At 46.3% G+C, this 20,621-nt stretch overlaps 1 protein-coding gene across 1 annotated transcript; it reads left to right on the forward strand.

Moving 5' to 3' along the window:
* Positions 1–11,962: 11,962 nt before the first annotated feature.
* On the forward strand, positions 11,963–20,078 carry CCL22 (C-C motif chemokine ligand 22; the record flags this gene model as incomplete). Its single annotated transcript, XM_082438198.1, has 3 exons — positions 11,963–16,165; positions 17,384–17,507; positions 19,994–20,078. The coding sequence occupies exons 1-3, from the start codon at positions 16,093–16,095 to the stop codon at positions 20,076–20,078; spliced, it is 282 nt and encodes a 93-aa protein (XP_082294324.1). The 5' UTR covers positions 11,963–16,092.
* Positions 20,079–20,621: the final 543 nt, after the last annotated feature.

Below are 20,621 nucleotides of genomic sequence, written 5' to 3' on the forward strand. Positions count from 1 at the left end.
GCTTCTCATTGTGGTGGCTTCTCTTGTTGTGGAGCACGGGCTCTAGGCACGCAGGCTTCAGTAGTTGCAGCACGCGGGCTCAGCAGTTGTGGCTCGTGGGCTCTAGAGTGCAGGCTCAGTAGTTGTGGCGCACAGGCTTAGTTGCTCCGCAGCATGTGGGATCTTCCCAGACCAGGGCTCGAGCCCGTGTCCCCTGCATTGGCAAGTGGATTCTTAACCACTGCGCCACAACCACTGCAATGAGAAGCCTGTGCACCACAACGAAGAGTAGCCCCTGCTCGCCGCAACTAGAGAATGCCCACGTGCAGCAACAAAGACTCAACGCAGCCAAAAAAAAAAAAAAAAAAAAGATTCATCCATGTTATAGCACATGTCGTAAGTTCATTCCTTTTTAAGGCTAAAAATGTTCCATTTTATATATACACCACATTTTGTTTATCTATTCTTCTGCCACTAGACAATTGGGTTTCTGCCACCTCTTGACTACTATGCAGCTATGAATCTGGTGTGCTGCTATCTCTTAGAAATCCTCCTCTCAATTCTTTTGGGTATATACCCAGAAGTGAAACTTCTGGACCACACTGTAGTTCTATTTTTAATTTTTTGAGGAACCACCATGCCGTTTTGATGGCAGCTGCATCATTTTTACATTCCTACAAGCAATGCACAGGGTTTCAGTTTCTCCATATCCTTGTTATTTTCTGGGGTATTTTTGGTTATTTGTTTGTTCGTTTTTAATACTAGCCATTCTAATGGATGTGAGGTGATACCTCATTGTGGTCTTGGTTTGTATTTCCCTAATGATTAGTGATGCTGAGTATCTTTTTATATGCTTGTTGGCCATTTGTATATCTTCCTTGGGGAAATGCCTATTCAAGTCCTTTGCCCATTTTTAATCAGGTTATTTGTTTTTTTGTTGTTGATTTGTAGGAGTTTCTTATATATTCTGGATATTAAACCCTTATCAGATATATGATTTGCAAATATCTTCTCCCATTCCCTAGGTTGCCTTTTAACTCTATTGATTGTGTCCTTTCATCCACAGAAGTCTTACTTTTTTTTTTTAACTTTTTGGGTTTATTTATTTATTTATGGCTGTGTTGGGTCTTCGTTTCTGTGCGAGGGCTTTCTCTAGTTGTGGCAAATGGGGGCCACTCTTCATCGCGGTGCGTGGGCCTTTCATTATCGCGGCCTCTCTTGTTGTGGAGCACAGGCTCCAGACGCGCAGGCTCAATAATTGTGGCTCACGGGCCTAGTTGCTCCGCGGCATGTGGGATCTTCCCAGACCAGGGCTCGAACCCGTGTCCCCTGCATTGGCAGGCAGATTCTCAACCACTGTGCCACCAGGGAAGCCCAGAAGTTTTACATTTTGATGTAATCCAGTTTATCTGTTTTCACTTTTGTGCTTTCAGTGACACATTCAGGAAATCTTTTCCAAATCCAATGTCGTGAGCTTTCATCCCATGTTTGCTTCTAAGAGTTTTATAGTTTTAGGTCTTACATTTAGGGTTTTGATCCATTTTGAGTTAATTTCCATGTCTGGTATAAGGTAAGGGTCCAAATTCATTCTTTTGCATGTGAATACCCAGTTTTCTCAACACTATTGAAGAGACTGTCCTTTCTCCCATTGAATGGTTTTGGCATGCTTGTTTGAAAATTATTTGACCATAAAAAGTGATGGTTTATTTCTGAGTTCTCTATTTTATTCCATTGGTCTACCTGTCTATCTTAATGCCAGAACCACATTGTTTTGTGTTTTGATTATTATAACTTTGTAATAAGTTTTCAAACCAATTCCTCTGGGCATGGAATTTTCTGCACTCTGAGCCAATAAAGCCACCCCGTTCTATACTATGAAGCTGAGGGGAGGAGATAGATGGGCATAGCCTCAGGCTGAACACCACAGATTCATACTCTTCTTACTAGGGTTCAGTAGATTTCCTTGAGTAAACATTTCTCAATTTCTTGTATGATGTATTAGTTTTCTATTGCTTCTATATCAAATTATCACAAACTTAGTGGCTTAAAATTATAAAAATGTATTATCTTACAGTTCTGTGGGTCAGAAATATAAAATGGGTCTCATTAAAATCAAGGTGTTAACAAGGCTGCCTTCCTTCTGGAGGCCCTAGAGGAGAATCCATTTCTTTGCCTTTTCCAGCTTCTAGAGGCTGCCCGCATTCCATGGCTTGTGGTCCTCTTCCATCTTCAAAGCCAGTAATGACCAGTCAAGTCCTTCTTACACTGCTTCCCTCTTCCACATTTAAGGAACCATTGCAATTACGCTGGACCTACACAGATAACTCAGGATTGTCTCTTTATTTTATGGTCAGCTGATTAACAAGCTTAATTCCATCCTCAGTCTTAATTCCCCCTTGCCATATAACAGCATATTCAGAGGTTCCAGGGATTAGGACATGAACATCTTTGGGAGGCCATTATTCTGCCTACCACATATGATTTTGATAAATTTCCAGTTTTAAATGGTTGCTTTTGGCCATTTTGCATAGTTTTATCATTGTACTTTTCGGGTGAGCATTTTCAGAGGTTCTCAGTCATTCTGGAAGTCCCACCCCTATATAATAAATTCTTACAATAGAATGCTATAAAGGAATGAGAATGAGAGAGCTGAAAAAAGGCAACAACATGGCTGAATCTCATAAACACAGTTTTGAATGAAAGAAGTCAGACACAAAAGAATGATTTCTACATGATTCAAATAGAAAAACTGGTCTAGATATTAGGAGTCAGAATTGTGGCTTCCCTTGAGGAGGTAGTGATTGGAAGAGGTCATGAGGGGGCTTCTAGGTGCTTATAATCTTCTGATTTATTTTTTACTTTTTGTTTTGAAGTAATTTCAAACTTACAGCAATCTTGCAAAAATAGTATGAAGAATTCCTGTATTCCCATCACTCTGATTCCTGGTTAACATTTTGTCACTTATTTTTTTAAATCATTCTCCCTTTTCAGATAAGGGGTACAGACCCATGCAGTAAATACAGCATACCTGGGGCAGTAACTACCTGGAGCTCAGAATAAAAGAATGCAAAAGGAGGGTCTCTTTCCTTCATGGTTCCTCCTGGAGGATCCTTTCCTCAAACAGACAGCTATTGACCAGGGAGTCAATATTAATTTAGGTCATCCTCCTACCTGAAGGCTCCTGGGGATTCCAGATGCCCTTAGTTACCCCTCTACTTCTCTGTAGTCCCCCCTCTTTGAACAGATCACCAGGCATCAGGGAGAACAAATCACAAGCCACCACCTCTTATCTAGGGACTGTGAATTGGGGTTTTCCTGGGCCAGTCATGTCACCTTTCCAGCTCAGACTTTCCCCATCTGTGAAATGAGCAATGGCCATTCATGCCCTTTCAACTCCAAAGGGCTGTTGTGAGGATCATTTGGAGCAGAGAACGAGCAGATCTTTGATTCCCCAACAACATGGCAGTGGCAAGCGTTACTAATCCCCGTTTCACAGAGTTGGATCCTGAGCCCCAGGAGCATGAGGCTTGGTAGGCAAGCTCTTGCTGCCAGTTGGAAGTGGAGCCATGCCAGAGTCCCAGTCTTAGGGTATAGCCACGCTAGTCACACCCTACAGGCTTTAAGGTACCTCTTGTTTTTATGGAACACTGAAAAACCAAACTGGAAACCCACAAAACATATCAAATGGCAGAAGAGATAAATGGAATGTTAGGATTGTTTGCTTTTCGAAGGGATTTCTTCCTAGAAAAAAGCAAATGTGGTTTTACAATGGGACTTCCTCTCCGAATCCAGGCCAGAGCAAGCTATTCATTCAGGATAAGATGCTGGAGGATGAATCATCTTTTTCTTGCCTGCTCACTGGAAGCCCTTGGAGGACTTCCATCATTTGCAAAGACTAGCTGACTCTTCATCGAGCCTGTTTCCTTTTCTTCTTGGGCAGTCAGCTAGATAGTTTCTCAGCCTTCCCTGTGGTTAAGTGTCTGAATTCTGGTCAATGGAATGTTAGCAGAGCTGATGCCCCCCAACATCCAGGCCTGGACCATAAAATCCTCCCATGCTTCATGCCCTGCTCTATTTTCCCTTCCTTGGCTTCCTGCAGATGAGCACAGTAACCTGTTAACAATAGTAGAGCCACAGATGGAAGGAGCCTGGGTCCCTGAATCATCACTAAGAGAAGAGCTGCCCCATTAATCAGGAATACCCATTTTGGACTCTGTGTGGTGGGAAGTCAACTTTTATCATGTCTGAGCCATTATGTAATTTGGGGTTTGTTTGTTACAGCATCTAGTGTTCCATCATCTAATACATGTTAGTTTACCTAATTCCAACAGGTTTTCTTTTAACCACAAAAGACATTTTATATCCTTCACGTGTTTAACAATTTCTCCATCCCCCATAAACCAAATATATTTTCTTATGTCTCTGTCCATACCTTCAAAATACAGTGTGCTCCAGAGCTTCATCTCCCCCTCCCCTCTCTGAAGTGGATCTTCCTCTCATGAATCTGCCATCACAGGGAATTCCAAAGGAATCTTTGGAATCAGAATGGGAATGGAGAGCCTAGGACAAGGGGAATTGGAGACAGCAAGTATAGACTATTCTTTTGAGTCTTACTATAAAAGTGCAGTATTTGGAGGTGGATGTGTGGTCAAGGCACTGTTTTCTTAAGATGGGGGAAATAATGGTATGTTGCACGCAGATGAGAATGATAGAGTAGAGAGGGGGAAATTGATGATGCAGGAAAGAATGGGAGAACTGAGGAGGAGTGTCCTTGAGTAGGAGAGGGGATTAGTCAGGAGAAAGGAAGATGCATGTCCATGGGTAGATGCAGTAGTTGCAGGCGGGTGTGCTCTTCTGGTAACTTCTCTTTTCTCAGGGAAATAGGAATCAGGGTCATCAGTTGAGAGTGAGGATCAAGGAAAAGGGGTCAAAGGTTTGAGTGGAGAGAAGAAAGAATGAAATAGTGTAGGAGAATGGGAAAGCAAACAAGCCAGGAAAATGTAGCAGGACTTTGGGGCAGCATGGAAGGACCTCAAGAGATCAGTGATCTTGAATTTTCAGTTAGCATGACTGGATACTTCTCTCCAGCCATGTTCAGCTGCACTGGTGCAGGCGCAGTGGGTGAAGAGTTGGGTTTCCACCTGGTCTTGGATTTGTCAGGAGGTAGCAAGAATGGGAGTTGAAGTTATTTGGGCAAGAGAGTTGAAGGTATAGGTAAATGATGCTTGTAATGAAAGACCAGGGAAGTTGAGTTGAATTAGGAGAGAAGCAAGGACCTGAGTGGGGAAAAGAGATAGGATCAGTTTGAGTACGGTGGAAGGATAGTTGAAATTGGGTACTCAAAATGATGAGCTGGGCTGAGAGATGATGGTAGTTAGAGAGTGGGGTGTGTGAAACTGAGATTATGCAACTGCAGGTACTGGTAATGATATGGTCAAGATGTGACCTTGGAAGTGAGGGGCTGAGGTAGGTGGAGGATAAGTTTTTTGGGGGAGAGATGGTCATGGAACTGAGAGGCTGGTTGTTGAAATCACCATGACTGTGAAAGAATCATGCTAGAGGGAATGACTATGAGCTGGGAGCTAAAATTATCAGTGAAGGAGAGGGAGTGTCTAGGGGTGTACATGGCTGCAACAAGGGGTGGGTAATGGATGGAGAGTCTGGTGACATGCATGTCAAAGAATCTTGGGGTTTTAGGGAGAAGAGAGGAAGAATGGCTGGCTTGGAAGTAGCTATGAATAGCAAAGAGGATGCCTATCCTATCCCAGTCTTGTGGTGTGATGGTCCTCAGGGAGAGAACAGCGACTGCTAAGAAAGCTGCAAGGGAAGCAGAATCCACAGGGGAAGCAGAATCCTCAGGGGAGAACCCAGCTTAGAGCAAAAAAGTGAGCAAAAAGATGAAGAGAACAGGAAGACACAGGCAAGGATGTCCATTCATTACAGAACTCTCAGTAACAGTCAACATCTGGAAACAACCTAAATGTCAGTTGCCAGGGGAATGGATAAATAAACAATAGATTAGTTCAAAATAGAACTAGTTCATTTTCACAACAGTGAAAATGAATGTACTAGATCCACATGGATCAACATGGAAAAAAATCTTATGAACATAAACTTGAATGAAATAAGCAAGTTGTAAAAGGTTACATTCAGTACGATGCTACTTACATAAAATATTAAGACCCACAAAACAATGCTATAATATATTATGAGGCTATAATAGGATAATGGTATCCAAGGAAAGACCCCCAGCAGCTTCAGAGTGATGGTTTTGTGGTTACCCACGGAGACAGAGGGAGGGGAAATGGGTGGCGGTAGGAGTAAGATAGCTTTGGTTGTATCTAAACTATTTTACTTCTTTTTTTTTTTTTATATATATATATATATTTTTTTATTTTACTTCTTAATGAAAAAAAAAAAAAGCTGAACCAAAACACAGCAAAATATCAACTGCTGTTAAATCTAGGTTGTGAGTTCTCAGATTTATTTTAATTTTCTGTATGTTTGAAAGATTTCACTTGAAAAAAAAAAAAAAACCTGAGTGTATTATTATAAAGTATGGTAATCAAAACAGTGTAGTACTGGCACAAGGGTGGATAAACAGATCAGTGGATTAGAACTGAGAGTCCAGAAATGACATCATACATTTAGGGGCAATTGATTTTCAACAAGGGTGCCAAGACAATTCAATGGAGAAAGAAGGGTCTTTTCAGCAAATGATGCTGGGACTGGATAGCCACATGCAAAAGAATGAAGTTGGACCCCTACCTCACATAAGATACAAAAATTACCCCCAATTGAATCAAAAATGGAAATGTAAGAGCTAAAACTATAAAACTCTTAGAAGAAAACATAAGGATAAATCTTCATGCCCTTGGCTTAGGCAATGGTTTCTTAGATATGACACCTAAGGCACAAGTAACCAAAGAAAAAATAAATTGATGTCATCAAAATTTAAAACTTTTGGGCTCCAAAGAACACTATCAATAAAGTAAAAAGACAAGCCAGGGACTTCCCTGGTGATACAGTGGTTAAGAATCCGCCTGCCAATGCAGGGGACACGGGTTCAAGCCCTGGTCTGGGAAGACCCCACATGCCGCGGAGCAACTAAGACCGTGCACCACAACTACTGAGCCTGAGCTCTAGAGCCCGCGAGCCACAACTACTGAGCCCGCATGCCACGACTACTGAAGCCCGCACACCTAGAACCCGTGCTCCGCAACAAGAGAAGCCATCGCGATGAGAAGCCCACACACATAAACGAAGAGTAGCCCCCGAGCGCCACAACTAGAGAAAGCCCGCACGCGGCAACAAAGACCCAACACCGCCAAAAATAAAAATTAATTAATTAATTAATTAATTATTTTAAAAAAGGCCAAAGAATGGGAGAAAATAAGGATCTAATATCAGGATACGTAAAAAACTGCTACAACACAACAACAAAAATATAAGCAACCCAATTTAAAAATGGGCAAAGGATATGAATAGACATTTTTCTGAAGAAGATGTACAAATGGCCAATACGCATATAAGATGCTCAACATCATTAGTCATTAGGAAAATGTGAATGAAAACCACAATGACATCCCACTTCATACTCACCAGGATGGCTATAACCAAAAAGGCAGACAAGAACAAGAGTTGGCAAGAAAACTGAAAAATGGGAACCCTCATACATTGTTGATGGGAACATAAAATGGTAGATCCTCCTTGGAAATAGTCTGGCAGGTCCTCAAAAAGTTAAACATAGAATTATCGTATGACCTAGAAATTCTATCCCTACTTATATACTCAAAAGAGTTGAAAACATATGTTCACAGAAAAATCTGTACACAGATGTTTATAGCAGCATTACTCATAACAGCCAAAAGGTAGAAACAACTCAAATGGCCATCAGTGGATAAATGGATAAACAGAATATGATATATCCATAAGGAAATATTATTCAGTCATAAAAAAGAATGAAGTACTGATACATGCCACAACATGGATGAACCTTGAAAACAGGTTAAGTGAAAGGAAGACACACAATTCCACCCATTGCATGATTCTGTCTATATGAAATGTCCACAAAAGGCAAACTCATAGAGACAGAAAGTAGACTAGTGGTTGTCAGGGTCTGGGGAGAGGGGGAAATGGAAAGCGACTGCTAATGGGTACTGTGTTTCTTTTTGAGGTGATGAAAATGTTTTGGATTTAGATAGCAGAAATGGATATACACCTTGTGAATATATTAAAAACCACTGAATTATATATATCCTTTACAAGGGTGAATTTCATAGTATGTGAATTATATCTCAATTAAAAAACAAAACCAGGGACTTCCCTGGTGGTCCAATGGTTAAGACTCTGTGCTTCCACTCCAGGGGGCGTGTGTTCGATCCCCGGTCAGAGAACTAAGATCCTGCATGCAGCGCGGCCAAAAAACAAAACAAAACCAAAAAACCTAGGATCAAATCCAGTGTGGTCCCAGCAGATGACTTCCACTCTCTGAGCCTTGGTTCCTCATCTGAGGGGACTTACAGTAACCCCGGCTGCACCCACCTGAGATGGACTCTCAGGCCATCTAACGAGCCCGTCTAACGGGGCTGTTACTCTCACAGGTGCCTCTATTCCTAGTCTGATCATGGCTGCAACAATGAGTGGTTACTGCGCACCTGGACTCTGGCATCAGACCTGAGCGCAGATTCAGGCTCCACCACTCACTGGCTGTGGAATCTAAGTCTCAGTTTCCTTATCTGAGAAATGAGGATAATGATGGTGGCCCCTTCTAAGTGTTGCTGTGGGAAGATGATGAGACAGTTGGTGTAAAACACAAGACACAGTACATCTGGCACTCTGGTGCTCAGTAAGTACCAATGGGCTGCTGTCGTCTTTTCTTCTTCTTCTTCTTCATCTCCCCTTCCTCCTCCTCTTTCTTCTTCCTCCTATTACTGTAGTGGTTGCCACTGTGGCCAATTAACCCCAAAGTCTTTTACTTCTCCCTCCCCACCCCTCTCTCTCCATCCCAGGATTTCCCTGTTGCCTCCCACTCCACTCGTCTGGCCCAAGTGGTGGTCTGGACTCAGCTGCCTCTTGGCCGGGCTCTTAACCAATTCTCTTTGCTCACAAAGGCCCAGGTTTGTCAGCCTGCCACTCCAGGCCCTCAGATAAAAGTGCTCATCCTTCCTCCCATTTGTGGGACAACCTTGGGGTGCTGATCTCCTCCCTGCCAAGTAGATGGATGGCAGGATGTCCCCCAGAAAACTTTGGCTCCTAGCTGCTCAGAAATCAGGAGCCTGGCGTGGTCCTCACAGCCCCACGTGCAGCTCTCTCCTGGGGCCCCTCGCCTTTGCTGAAAAGGGGAAGCTCTGAGGCAGCTGTTCAGGGCAGGGGCTTTCTCTTTGCCTCTCAGTGGAAGCAAAAGCCCAGACACTACTTCTAGGAATTTATTCACCAGTTGCATTCTCCCTCGTGAGTATGCTCAGGGAAGGTTATTTCGGCATTTTTATGTAAATGCAAAAGACCGGAAAACCCCAAAACATCCATCAATAAGGGGACCAGCTCTATGAAGCTTGGTAGGTCCAGTGAAAAACCAGACGGCCATTGGAAAGAACCCTTCCTCATTCCTTCCTTTCTCCCATTTCTTTCAAAGGAATGCCTTTATATATGTGCTTGCATAGACTGTTTCTGAAGGAAAAATAAGAAATCATTAAGCTCGTTTGCCTCTGAGAAGGGGAAATGAAGTGTGGTTGGGAGGTCAGAGGTGAGAAAATTACTTTTCAGTCTACCCTTTTTTTGGCTGCATGAATTTAAAATTTTATCTTTTTGAATTGGTCAGTCATGCATATGGAAAAAAATTTCAAATCATTCAAAAAGGTATTGGGTGGAAAGTAAGTCTTTCCTCCTCTGAGCAGCTGCCCCCATCCACTACCCCGTTTCCCTCCTTAAGGGCAACTAATGTAATGGATTGTTTGTATATCTTTCCAAATATAAGCTATGCATTTCTGTAAATCCACATTTACATGTAATTAAGTGTATTTTTATAGAGGTAATATATACATAACATAAGCTTTACCATTTAAATTGTTTTAAAGTGTACAGTTCAGTGACATTAAGTATATTCACATTGTTGTGCTACCATCACCACATTCCATCTCCAGAACTTTTTCATCTTCCCAAAGTGAAACTCTGTCCCATCAAACAATAACTCCCCATTCCCTCCTCCCCCAGCCCCTGGCAACCAGCATTCTACTTTTGATCCCTATGAATTTGACTACCTCTAGGTACCTCACAGATACCTCTAGGAATCATACAGTATTTTTCTTTTTGTGACTGGCTTATTTCACTTAGCATAATGTCCTCAAGGTTCATCCATGTTGTAGCATATGTCACAATTTTCTTCCTTTTCAAGGTGAATAATATTCCAATGTGTGTGTGTGTCTATCACATTTTGTTTTTCCATTCATCCATCGATGGACACTTGGGTTGTTTCCACCTTTACGTATTTTTTAATAAACAAAAATTAATTTAAATAAAAGAAGAAGGAAGTTTGGGGGAAAGAGGATTTGATCTGGGAGCTTCCCATGCATTGCCAGTGTTGTAGAAGGACAGAAGGATAGGGCATCATCAACCTCTTGACAAGAGGAGGGAAAACATCCCCTTCTTTGGCAACTGCCCGTGATTCCCCGCCTTCAGCCCCGAGAGAGAAACTCCCCTTTCCTTTCTTTGAAAGCTGGTCCCTTGAGCCCTGCCTGGTAACTCAGGGCTCCTTGAACGCAGTACCTGCCTCTTCTGCACCAGGGAGGCCAAGGGCCCTGGGGGAGCAAAGGCCTGCTGGCTGCACGTGTGGCTCACCGTCTTTACAAGCCCCAGGGAAATGGGGTGCTGGGTAGCAGAGGCTGAGCCAGCAGGAAAGCCTTGGGGCCCTGCCAAGTCCCTGGGGATGCAGGTGCTCTCCAGGGGGGAGCCCCTGGGCCCACCCCCTGGAGGGGCCTCCATGAGGGCCCCGTGTAAGGAAACCCCGAGTTCAGATGAAGAACCGTCAAACCAGTTCTCTGTCTCTCACTTGCAGTCCTCCAGTGACAGCCCAGTTTTACAAGATGACTTCCACATTTAAAAAATATTTTTTTTCTTTTCTCCCCATGTTTTTGTTATGAAACATTTAAAATGTTCAGGAAAGCTGTTAGAGCAGTTCCATGATTCACTACCTCACTGCAACATTGTTAACATCTTGCCATGTTTGCTTTGTCTTTCCCTTTCTCTCTCTGGGATATGATATACCTATACACATACATACACGTACATGCGTACATGCGTACAACTCATTTGCACATACATATACACATGTACATACACGCACACACCACACATGTGCATACATACACGCACATGTATACAATACACACATACATGCATACATATATAGGCATATATACATATGCATATATACATATATAGGCAATACATACATGCATATACATGCATGTATGCATATACATACATATATATATGCACATACACACATGTAGAGGGATATCCCTCTACATACACACATCTATATGTACTCACATACACACATACACACACACACACAGACACACACACACACACACACACACACACACACATATTTCCTCTGAACCTGAACTCTTTGAAAGTAGGGTCATCATGAACTTCACCCCTAAATACTTCAAGTGCATCTCTTAAGAACAAGGACATTCTCTTACACACCTTTAAAGTCTTTATCATACCTGAGAAAATCAACAATAAAGCCCTAATATCATCTAATATTTAAATTTCCTCATTTGTCCCCAAAAGGTCTTTTATAACTGTTTTTCAAAATTAGGATTCAATCAAAATCTACATATTGTACATATTTGGCTGTTATGTCTCTTCAATCTCTTTTAATCTTCAATGTCCCTAATCCACATTTTTAAAAAAAGAACATTGACTATTTGTTGATCCCCACACAGTCGTCTTGTAGGAGACCTGGAAGGCCCCTGTAGTTCTTGTAAACTGGAAGTTAGGACTAGAGGCTTGATTAGATTCTGGGTTACACCTTTTCTTTTTGTTTTTCTTTCAAGACTTAATTTTTTAGAGCGGTTTTAGGTTCACAGCAAAATTGAGAGGAAGGTACAGATATCTCCCACATGCTTCCTGCCCCCAGGCAGGCGTGGCCTCCCTCACTATTAACCTCCCCCACCTGAGTGTACCTTTGTGACAAATGATGAACCTACTTTGACACATCATAATCACCCAAAGTCCATAGTTTATATTATGGTTTATTCTCTCTTGGTGTTGTATAGTGTATGGGTTTGGACAAAAATATAATGATGTGTATCCGTCATTGTGGTATTATACACAGTATTTTCACTGCCCTAAAAATCCTCTGTGCTCCACCTACTCATCTTTTCTTCCCTCTAACCCCTGGTAACCGCTGATCTTTTTACTGCCTCCGTAGCTTTGCCTTTTCCAAAAGGTCATATAGTTGGAGTCATATAGTTTGTGGCCTTTTCAGATTAGCTTCTCTCACTTAGTAACATGCATTTAAGTTTCCTCCATGTCTTTCCCTGGCTTGATAGCTCTTTTCTTTTCAGCAGTGAATAATAATTCCATTGTCTGAATGTACCACATTTTATCTATTCACCCACTGAAGGACATCTTGGTTGCCCCTAAGTTTTGGCAGTTGTGAATAAAGCTGCTATAATATAGGCTTGTGTGAGGACATAAGTTTTCAACTCCTTTGGGTGAATACCAAGGATCATGATCACTGGACCAGAGAGCAGTTTAACTGATAATGTATACATAATGTAAAATTTACCATTTTAATAATTTTTAAGTGTACAGTTCAGTGGCATTAAGTACATTCATATTGTTGTGCAGCCTTCACCACCATCCATCTCCAGAACTTTTCCGTCTTCCCAAACCAAAACTCTGTATCCATTAAAAACTAACTCCCCGGGGCTTCCCTGGTGGCGCAGTGGTTAAGAATCCGCCTGCCAGTGCAGGGGACACAGGTTCGAGCCCTGGTCTGGGAAGATCCCATATGCCACGGAGCAACTAAGCCCGTGCGCCACAACTACTGAGCCCGCGTGCCACAACTACTGAGCCCGCGTGCCACAGCTACCGAAGCCTGCGCTCCTAGAGCCCATGCTCTGCAACCAGAGAAGCCACCACAATGAGAAGCCTGCGCACCGCAATGAAGAGTAGCCCCCGCTCGCCGCAACTAGAGAAAGTCCGCGTGCAGCAACAAAGACCCAACGCAGCCAAAAATAAATAAATAAATAAATAAATTTATTAAAAAATAATCCACAAAACTAACTCCCCATTCCCTCCGCCCTCCAACCCCTGGTAACCACCATTCTAGTTTCTGTCTCTATGAATCTGATTCCTCTAGGAACCCCACAGAGTTGTAATCATGCAGTATTTGTCCTTCTGTGACTGGCTTTGGGTAACGCCTTTTGACAAGAGGACTTCCAAGGCGATGCTGTGCACCTCCAATGCACGTCCATCAGGAGGCTCATAGGAACTGCAGCTGAACAGGCCCTGCCCAGCCCTGCCTGCAGGCCCCTCCCATCTGGCTGCCCCCTGCTCCCCGACCCACTCTGCCCCAGCTGCTCAGCCCTCTCACCCTTTGCACTTGCCCCTTCCTCCCTGGCAGGTTTCTTAGTATATTCTGAATTTCAGCTTGCATGTCAGCCCTCACAGAGTCGTCTCCTGACTACCCAAACCTGCTTCCCCATAGTCACTGTCTATTTTTCTCTGTTTCATTTTCTTCACGGCACTCACCGCAGCCTGACATTACCTTGTTTGGTTTTGTTTTTTTTGGGTTTTTTTGCCTGTTTATTGTTTGTCTCCAAGGTAAACATGAGAGCAGGGACCTATTCACTGTTGTGTCCCCAGATCCTGGCAGTGTACCTGGCACGTGGCAGGTGCTTGTATTACTCTCCTCTTGCTTCTGTAACAAATGACTTGGTGGTTTAATACACCAATTTATTATCTTACAGTTCAGCAGGTCAGAAATCCTAAATCAGTCTCAGTGGAGTAAAACTGAGGTGTCAGCAGGGCTGTGTTTCTTCTGGAAGCTCTAAGGGAGAATCTGTTTCCTTGCCTTTCCCACCTTCTCGGGCGCATAGCGTCACATCATTTGGACTTCTGCTTCTGTCATCCCATCTCCTGTCTGAATCTGACCCACTCACTGGCCCCTCTTATAATGACCCTGTGATTGCATTGGGTCCATCCAGAGAATCCAGGAAGTCCCTCTGTTTTTGTTTTTGTTTTAATATTTATTTATTTTGGCTGCTCCGAGTCTTCATTGCGGCACGTGGGATCCTCGTAGCGGCACGTGGGATCTTTAGTTGCGGCATGCGGTCTTCTTAGTTGCAGCATGCAGACTCTTAGTTGTGGCGTGCATGTGGGATCTAGTTCCCCGACCACGAATCGAACCCGGGCCCCTTGCATTGGGAGCACGGAGTCTTACCCACTGGGCCACCAAGAAAGTCCCAAGGAAGTCTCTGTTTTAAGGGCCTTAACTTCAACACACCTGCAAAGTCCTTCTTACCATGTAAGGTCACATATTCACAAGTTTGGGGAATTAGATATGGACATTTTGGGGGGGTTCATTACTCTGTCGACCAAGGGCTCAATAAATATTTGTTGAATGAATGAATGAGTGGATGGATCCCTCTACAAATGGAGTGCTGAGTCCTGAACTCCAGGATGGCTTATCCACTTACAGGCAAGGCCCCTCCTCCTCTGAGCCTGGGTTTCTTCTTCCACTAGGTGTGTTCTGAGCACCCACCATGTACCCCACTCTTGGTAGACCCTGGAATGCCAAGACAAATAAAGGGAGGCCCCACCTTCTAAGAGCTTGGAGTTTGGCTTCTGGGAGGAGACTGAGAAAGAGGAAATCTGACGTAGTCTGTTCAAGTCCACGTTCTAGGTCACCTCAGAGAATTTTGGAGTCCTGAGGGGGTGTGTTTACCTAGAGGGTGACATTTCAAATGGCTCTTGATGCACGAGTAGGAGTTTACACGGTAGAGAAGTGGCAAAGGCATTCACGGCCAGGGACAAACCACAGACCTCTTTGAGAAACTATGAGGACTGTGGATGTGATTCCTCAGGGGAGGGAGACCAGTTGGGCGGGGGCGGTGGGGTCGTGTCCGGAATGGAGGCCTTGAGGGCCAGAATCAGGAGCATGGGTTCAGGGGGCCACAGCAGGGTTTTGAAGCAGGAGAGAGGCATGTGCAGCTTTGAATCCGGGCTACTCACTCTGGTCACTGCAGTGTGGAGAGGGGAACGAGGGGCCAGCATCTGAGCCTGGGGTGGCGGTGGCCTGGACTGGGCAGGGACAGTGGGGATGGAGATAAGGGGACAGATCCGAGACAGACTGAGGTAGTAGAATCAGTGGGACGTGGCAGTAGATTGAGAAGGGGGTGGGTGAGGAAGAGCGTGGAGACAGCTGCGAAGGAAGAACAGGCAAGTTGGAAATGTGTGGAAGCTGTTTACAGCTGTTGAGTGGACCATGAACTGGCCCAAGCTGAGACTTTGTGAGAAGCCCTAGAGGACACCGGTGATGCGGCAGAGAAGCTAACCCAGTGGGTTCATAGGCTTCTCCCTTTGACGACAGATCAGTGATGAAGGCTTCATCAACATGGGCCTCAGTTCCAGGTGAGGGTTTAGGGCTCTTTGGCTCCTGTCCACATTCTCACTTGATTTACAAACAACCACTGGGGTAAATACATAGGACTGTAAAACCATCTCCCCCATTTCTAGATGGGTAAACTCAGTCCCAGAGACATCCAGTGACATGGCCAAGGCCACACAGCCAGCAGACCCCAGGGAGCACAGGCCTCCAAGAGGCCCAGCTCAAGGGGGATTTTGCAAGTCTCTTGGGACCCAGGGGGGGAGGTCAGCGTGGGGGTCCCCTTTGAGTGGTTCCTGGCCACAGAGAATTTCCTTCTCTTTGGAGGAAGTGGGAGTTCTTCTTTCATAATGTGAATGTCAGAGATTCTGGGCTCACCGGTGACTAAGAGTGTCTGAGGCCTGTGGGTGTAGCAAACACTTAAATACCAGAGCTTCCTGTCCTTTGGCGATTGTAGACACCTGAGCTGGGACACAAAGGACAAAAGTATGGCCAGCCTGCAGACCCCACTCCTGGCTGCCCTCATCCTCCTTGCTATGATACTTCAAGCAACAGAGGCAGGTGAGGTTGGGAAGAGGGAGGGCTCTCTGCAGAGGTCAAGGTCAGATACTGGGGTATCTTCCTCATGTGGTAGAAAGAGCACTGAACTGAGAGCAGAAGACCCCAATCTGCCACTGGCTCTTGGGCTAGTCCCGTTGCTTCTCTGGACCTCAGTTTACACATCTGTTAAATGGATAGTCTTGAAGGCTTGGAGTCTAGGATCTATCTCAGCTGGGCTCGGGGTTGTAGTGGGCATGGCCCAGGGTCTCCTACTCCAGAGAACTCAAGGGTAGGGCCTTGGGATGTGGAGAGGGAGCCACTGAAGGAGGCCAGCTGGGGTGGGTAAAGGCAGGAGCAGGGGTAAGAGATATTCCCTTGGAAAACTAGTCCTGCCCTCTCACCACCCCATCTTTCTCCCGAACCTGCCCTCAACACTGGGTTCCTGACTTCTCTTTCCACCCCAATGTACACTCTTCTGCCCTACGATGGGGAGGGAAATGAGCACTGGACTGGGAGTCAGGGAGCTAGGAGCAATAACTGCTCAGTTATGGGGTTCCTGAGCGCCTTCCCTGCATTACAGGCCCCGTAGAGTAGGTACTATTATTACTCCCTGGGTCTGAGGAGGAAATTAGGTCTCAGAGATGTTAAGTGACTCAGGGCAGAGCGAGACTCGAACCCGGGTTTCCGTGCCTGGACTCTGCCTGAGCCCTTGTCCTGACTCTCCAGGGTCGTGCTGTGTGATCTGGGCAAGTCCTCCCCCATCTCTGGACCTCAGCCTCACCATTTGCATCATGAAGGGGATTAGAGTAGATGTGAGTTGAAGGGAAGTTCTCAGATTACCTGGGAAGTTCTTCAAAATGTCCCCCTGATTCAGCAGGGCTGGGACTAGGCCCGGAGCTTTTCTGACAAGCTCCTAGGTGATGTTGACGATGTGGGTCCACAGACCTCAACTTGAATAACAAGCTTCTAAGGCTCCTTCCTGTTCAGCGTCTCTGGTCCCATCTAGAGCTTAGGGCATTGTTGATGCTCGGTCGTTCTGAATCCCTCTCCCTTGAGCTGACCGACGCAGAGTGTAGACTTTGGGCACTTAGTGGCTTCTCAGAGGCCCCAAGAGTGGGGACGTTGAGGGCCCAGAATCCTCTGGACACCAACCTTCCACATGAGAACAGAAAAGCTGGGTCAGAGGTTAGGGCCAAGGGAGAGCAGCCTGTGACTCCTCTGAGCACGCTTCCCCCCCAGGCCCCTACGGTGCCAACGTGGAGGACAGCGTCTGCTGCCGGGACTACATCCGTCACCCCCTGCCCCTGCGTTTGGTGAAATATTACTACTGGACTTCGGACTCCTGCCGGAGGCCTGGCGTGGTGTGAGTAGGAAGCCGGGGAGGCAAGACCTTGGAGAGCTTGATGGGTGTGGCCTGGGAGGCTCCAGGTGCACGTGGGTGGGGTGCACCCAGGGATGGAGGAATGCAGCTGGGCATCCAGATGTCGGCTGGGAGCACTTGGCTGAACTACATGGCTCAGCTGAGGCTTGGGTGTACAAGAAAAAAATCATGTTATCATTCAACAGATATTATCAGGCACCTCTTACGTGCCAGGCAGCGTGCCAGGTTCTGAGGATGCAGAAGGTGCCGCTCCACGCCGGCAAGGCAGATAGGTAGTGCAGAGCTGCCGTAGAGTGTAGGGCTCAGGGTACGGGCAGTATGCCTGGTTCCACTGAGTCAGCAAAGATGCTCCCATCAGAAGCATCTTGGATCCCCAGTGCCCTGGGAGTCAGTTATGTGAGGCAGCCTATTCTTACCAGGAGCGTATTAAGAGCTGACACTAAGTGCTTCCTCAGGGCCAGGCACTGTTCTGAGCATGACTGTTTAATTCTCACAATGATCCTACAAGAAGGTGCTATTCTTTCCATTTTACAGATGGAGAAACAGGCTCGGGGCAGGGTGAGGGGAGAAGTGACTTGCTCAAGGTTGCCCAGGCTGGAACCAGGACTCCTGGGTCCTTGTTTAGGGCTTTCTCCTAAGGTTCTTATTCTCCTTTGCTGCTTTCTCTCAGCTTCTCTGCTTCCTTTTCCTCGGCCGGGAGCCTGCCCCCGCCCCCTCCCCCTGCCCCTGCCCCTGCCCCCTCCCCCTGCCCCTGCCCCTGCCCCCGCCCCCGCCCCCTCCCCCTGCCCCCGCCCCCGCCCCCTCCCCCTGCCCCCGCCCCCGCCCCCTCCCCCTGCCCCCTCCCCCTGCCCCTGCCCCTCCCCCTCCCCCTGCCCCTGCCCCCGCCCCCTCCCCCTGCCCCTGCCCCTGGCTGGGTGACGGGACCTGTCCTTTCTGGGGCAGCCCCTCTGTCTGCTGCTCTGGCTCCTCAGAGCCTGCTGCCTGCCAGACCACAGAGTGGGGAATGTTTGAGCTTGGGGACTTATGACCCCCTTTGGGGCCCTGTCATCTTCTCATCTTCATCCTTCTCACTCATCTTCCGTCCCTCAGAGGGGTCTGTGGGTAAAACACAAGAAGGCTGAAAAGGGAAGGTCTGCCACAGTTCTGGTCACTTCAATACTGGGCCTCAGTTTCCCCATCAGTATAGCGGGAGTGATCACTTTCATTTATTTTTTTAATCAAACATGTGGAGAGTGCTTGTTAAGTGCTAGGCACTGTTATAAACGCTTTATAAACATTAACTCATTTAATCCTTCAAGCAACCCTATGTAGTAGGTACTGTTACAATCCCCTTTTTACAGGTGCATAAATGTGCACAGCGAGTTATGGGGCCTCTCAAGCATCACAGGGCACAGTAATAGTAAGTGGGAGGTGTACTACTCAATGCCTGGCATATAATAGATACTCAGTGAGAGATGGTACACATGTGATTATTGGATCTTGAGCTAGAAGGGATTCTAGAAAGAATATGGCTCAATGAATGAGAAGATCAAAGCTCAGAGAGGGTCTGAGCCTTGTCCAGTGTCACAAAGCAGCCAGGGCAGGCTGTCCACGTGGCCAAGGTCAACACTGCTTTGCTGCCTTCTTTGTTCTTTCTGTTCATTGGTCATCTGGGGGTGTCTGTGTGTGTGTGCAGATCAAGGGTGCTTGTTGGAGCTCTGGCAAAAGTGGAAGCCTTAGCCCACTACTGCCATGTGGTCTTGGGCTATTGTTCACCTCCCCTCTCTGTGCTCAGGTCTCTCAGAGGGGCCTGGATAGGGATGCTCGTTCACAGCAAGCACGATGAGTCAGGTCTTACCAGCTCTGGCACTTAGGCAAGTTGCTTTACCCCATTGGGTCTCACTTTCCTCAGCTATGAAGTAGATAGGATATTGGAGGCTCATAGGGTTGTTGTAAGGATTTATTAAGGAAATCAATGTTAAAAGTTCAGGCCAGGCCCTGGCACAATTATATATCACCTACGGTCTGCTGTGCACTGTTCTGAGCACTCCAGTTTATATTAACTCAACAAATCTTCATCGAATTCCTATGAGGTTGGACCAGAATTATCATGCCCATTTTACAGATGTGGAAACTGAGGTTCAGAGAAGTTAAGGGACTTGCTAACATGTGGCAGAGCTACAATTCTAATCTGGATAGGCTGGCTCCAAAGTTCATGCTCTTGGCCACTACCCAATACTCTCTTCCAAAGCAATGTCAGCAAAGATTATGGGACTCCTGGGCATTCTATTTCCTGGCCTGACCTGGCACTCATGGCTGGGGCTGAAGGTATGGGAAGTCCTTGCTGCTTATCTCCCCCTCTCCTTCTTAAGAAATGTGTTTGCCTACAGCAGGTGACTCATAATTGCTAAGGTTCTGCAGCGGGGCTGTGGCATCCTTGCTGCATGCTAATGGGGCTTCCTTGTCTCCCTGGTGTCTCCGCCTTCCAGCTTGCTAACCGTGAGGGACCGAGAGATCTGTGCTGATCCCAGACTGCCCTGGGTGAAGAAAGCTCTCCAGAGGCTGGACCAATGAGGCAGGCCCTGCCCTGATGACCGTGGCCTTGGCTCCTCCAGGAAGGCTCATGGAGCCCCACCTCCCTGCTGTTACAGCTGCTCCCCGACACAACCCTGTGCCAACAACCCTCTCAGCGGTCCCTGATCTTGATCTCTGCAGCTGTCACTCCCAGTCAAGCCTCCAACTGTCACTCTCATCTCCCCACTTACCCTTCCAACCCATCCTCTGCCCCACCAAAGCCAGAGGGTCCACAGTCCTGGTCAGTCACTCCCCTGCTCAAAATCCTTCCATGGCTCCCCTTTGCCCTAGGCCGAGGTCAGAGCTCCTGAGCCTGGCATCCCTGCCCTCCAGATCTGGGTCTTATCCTTTGCCTCCAGCCCTGCCTCATTTCCCTTCATGCATGTTGGACTCCGGCTCCCTGTTCTCCCAACCCATGTCATACATTTCCACTTCTGGCTCTTTTCCCGAGCTGCTCCTGACACCCAGAATGTCTCCCCATCCTCTGCACATGTCCAACCCCACCAGCCCTCCAGGGCATCACTCAACCTAAGCAGCCAGTAA

The sequence above is a fragment of the Balaenoptera physalus genome (genome assembly GCF_965194825.1).
Source record: "Balaenoptera physalus genome assembly, chromosome: 19".
In the NCBI taxonomy this organism is placed as follows: domain Eukaryota; kingdom Metazoa; phylum Chordata; class Mammalia; order Artiodactyla; family Balaenopteridae; genus Balaenoptera; species Balaenoptera physalus.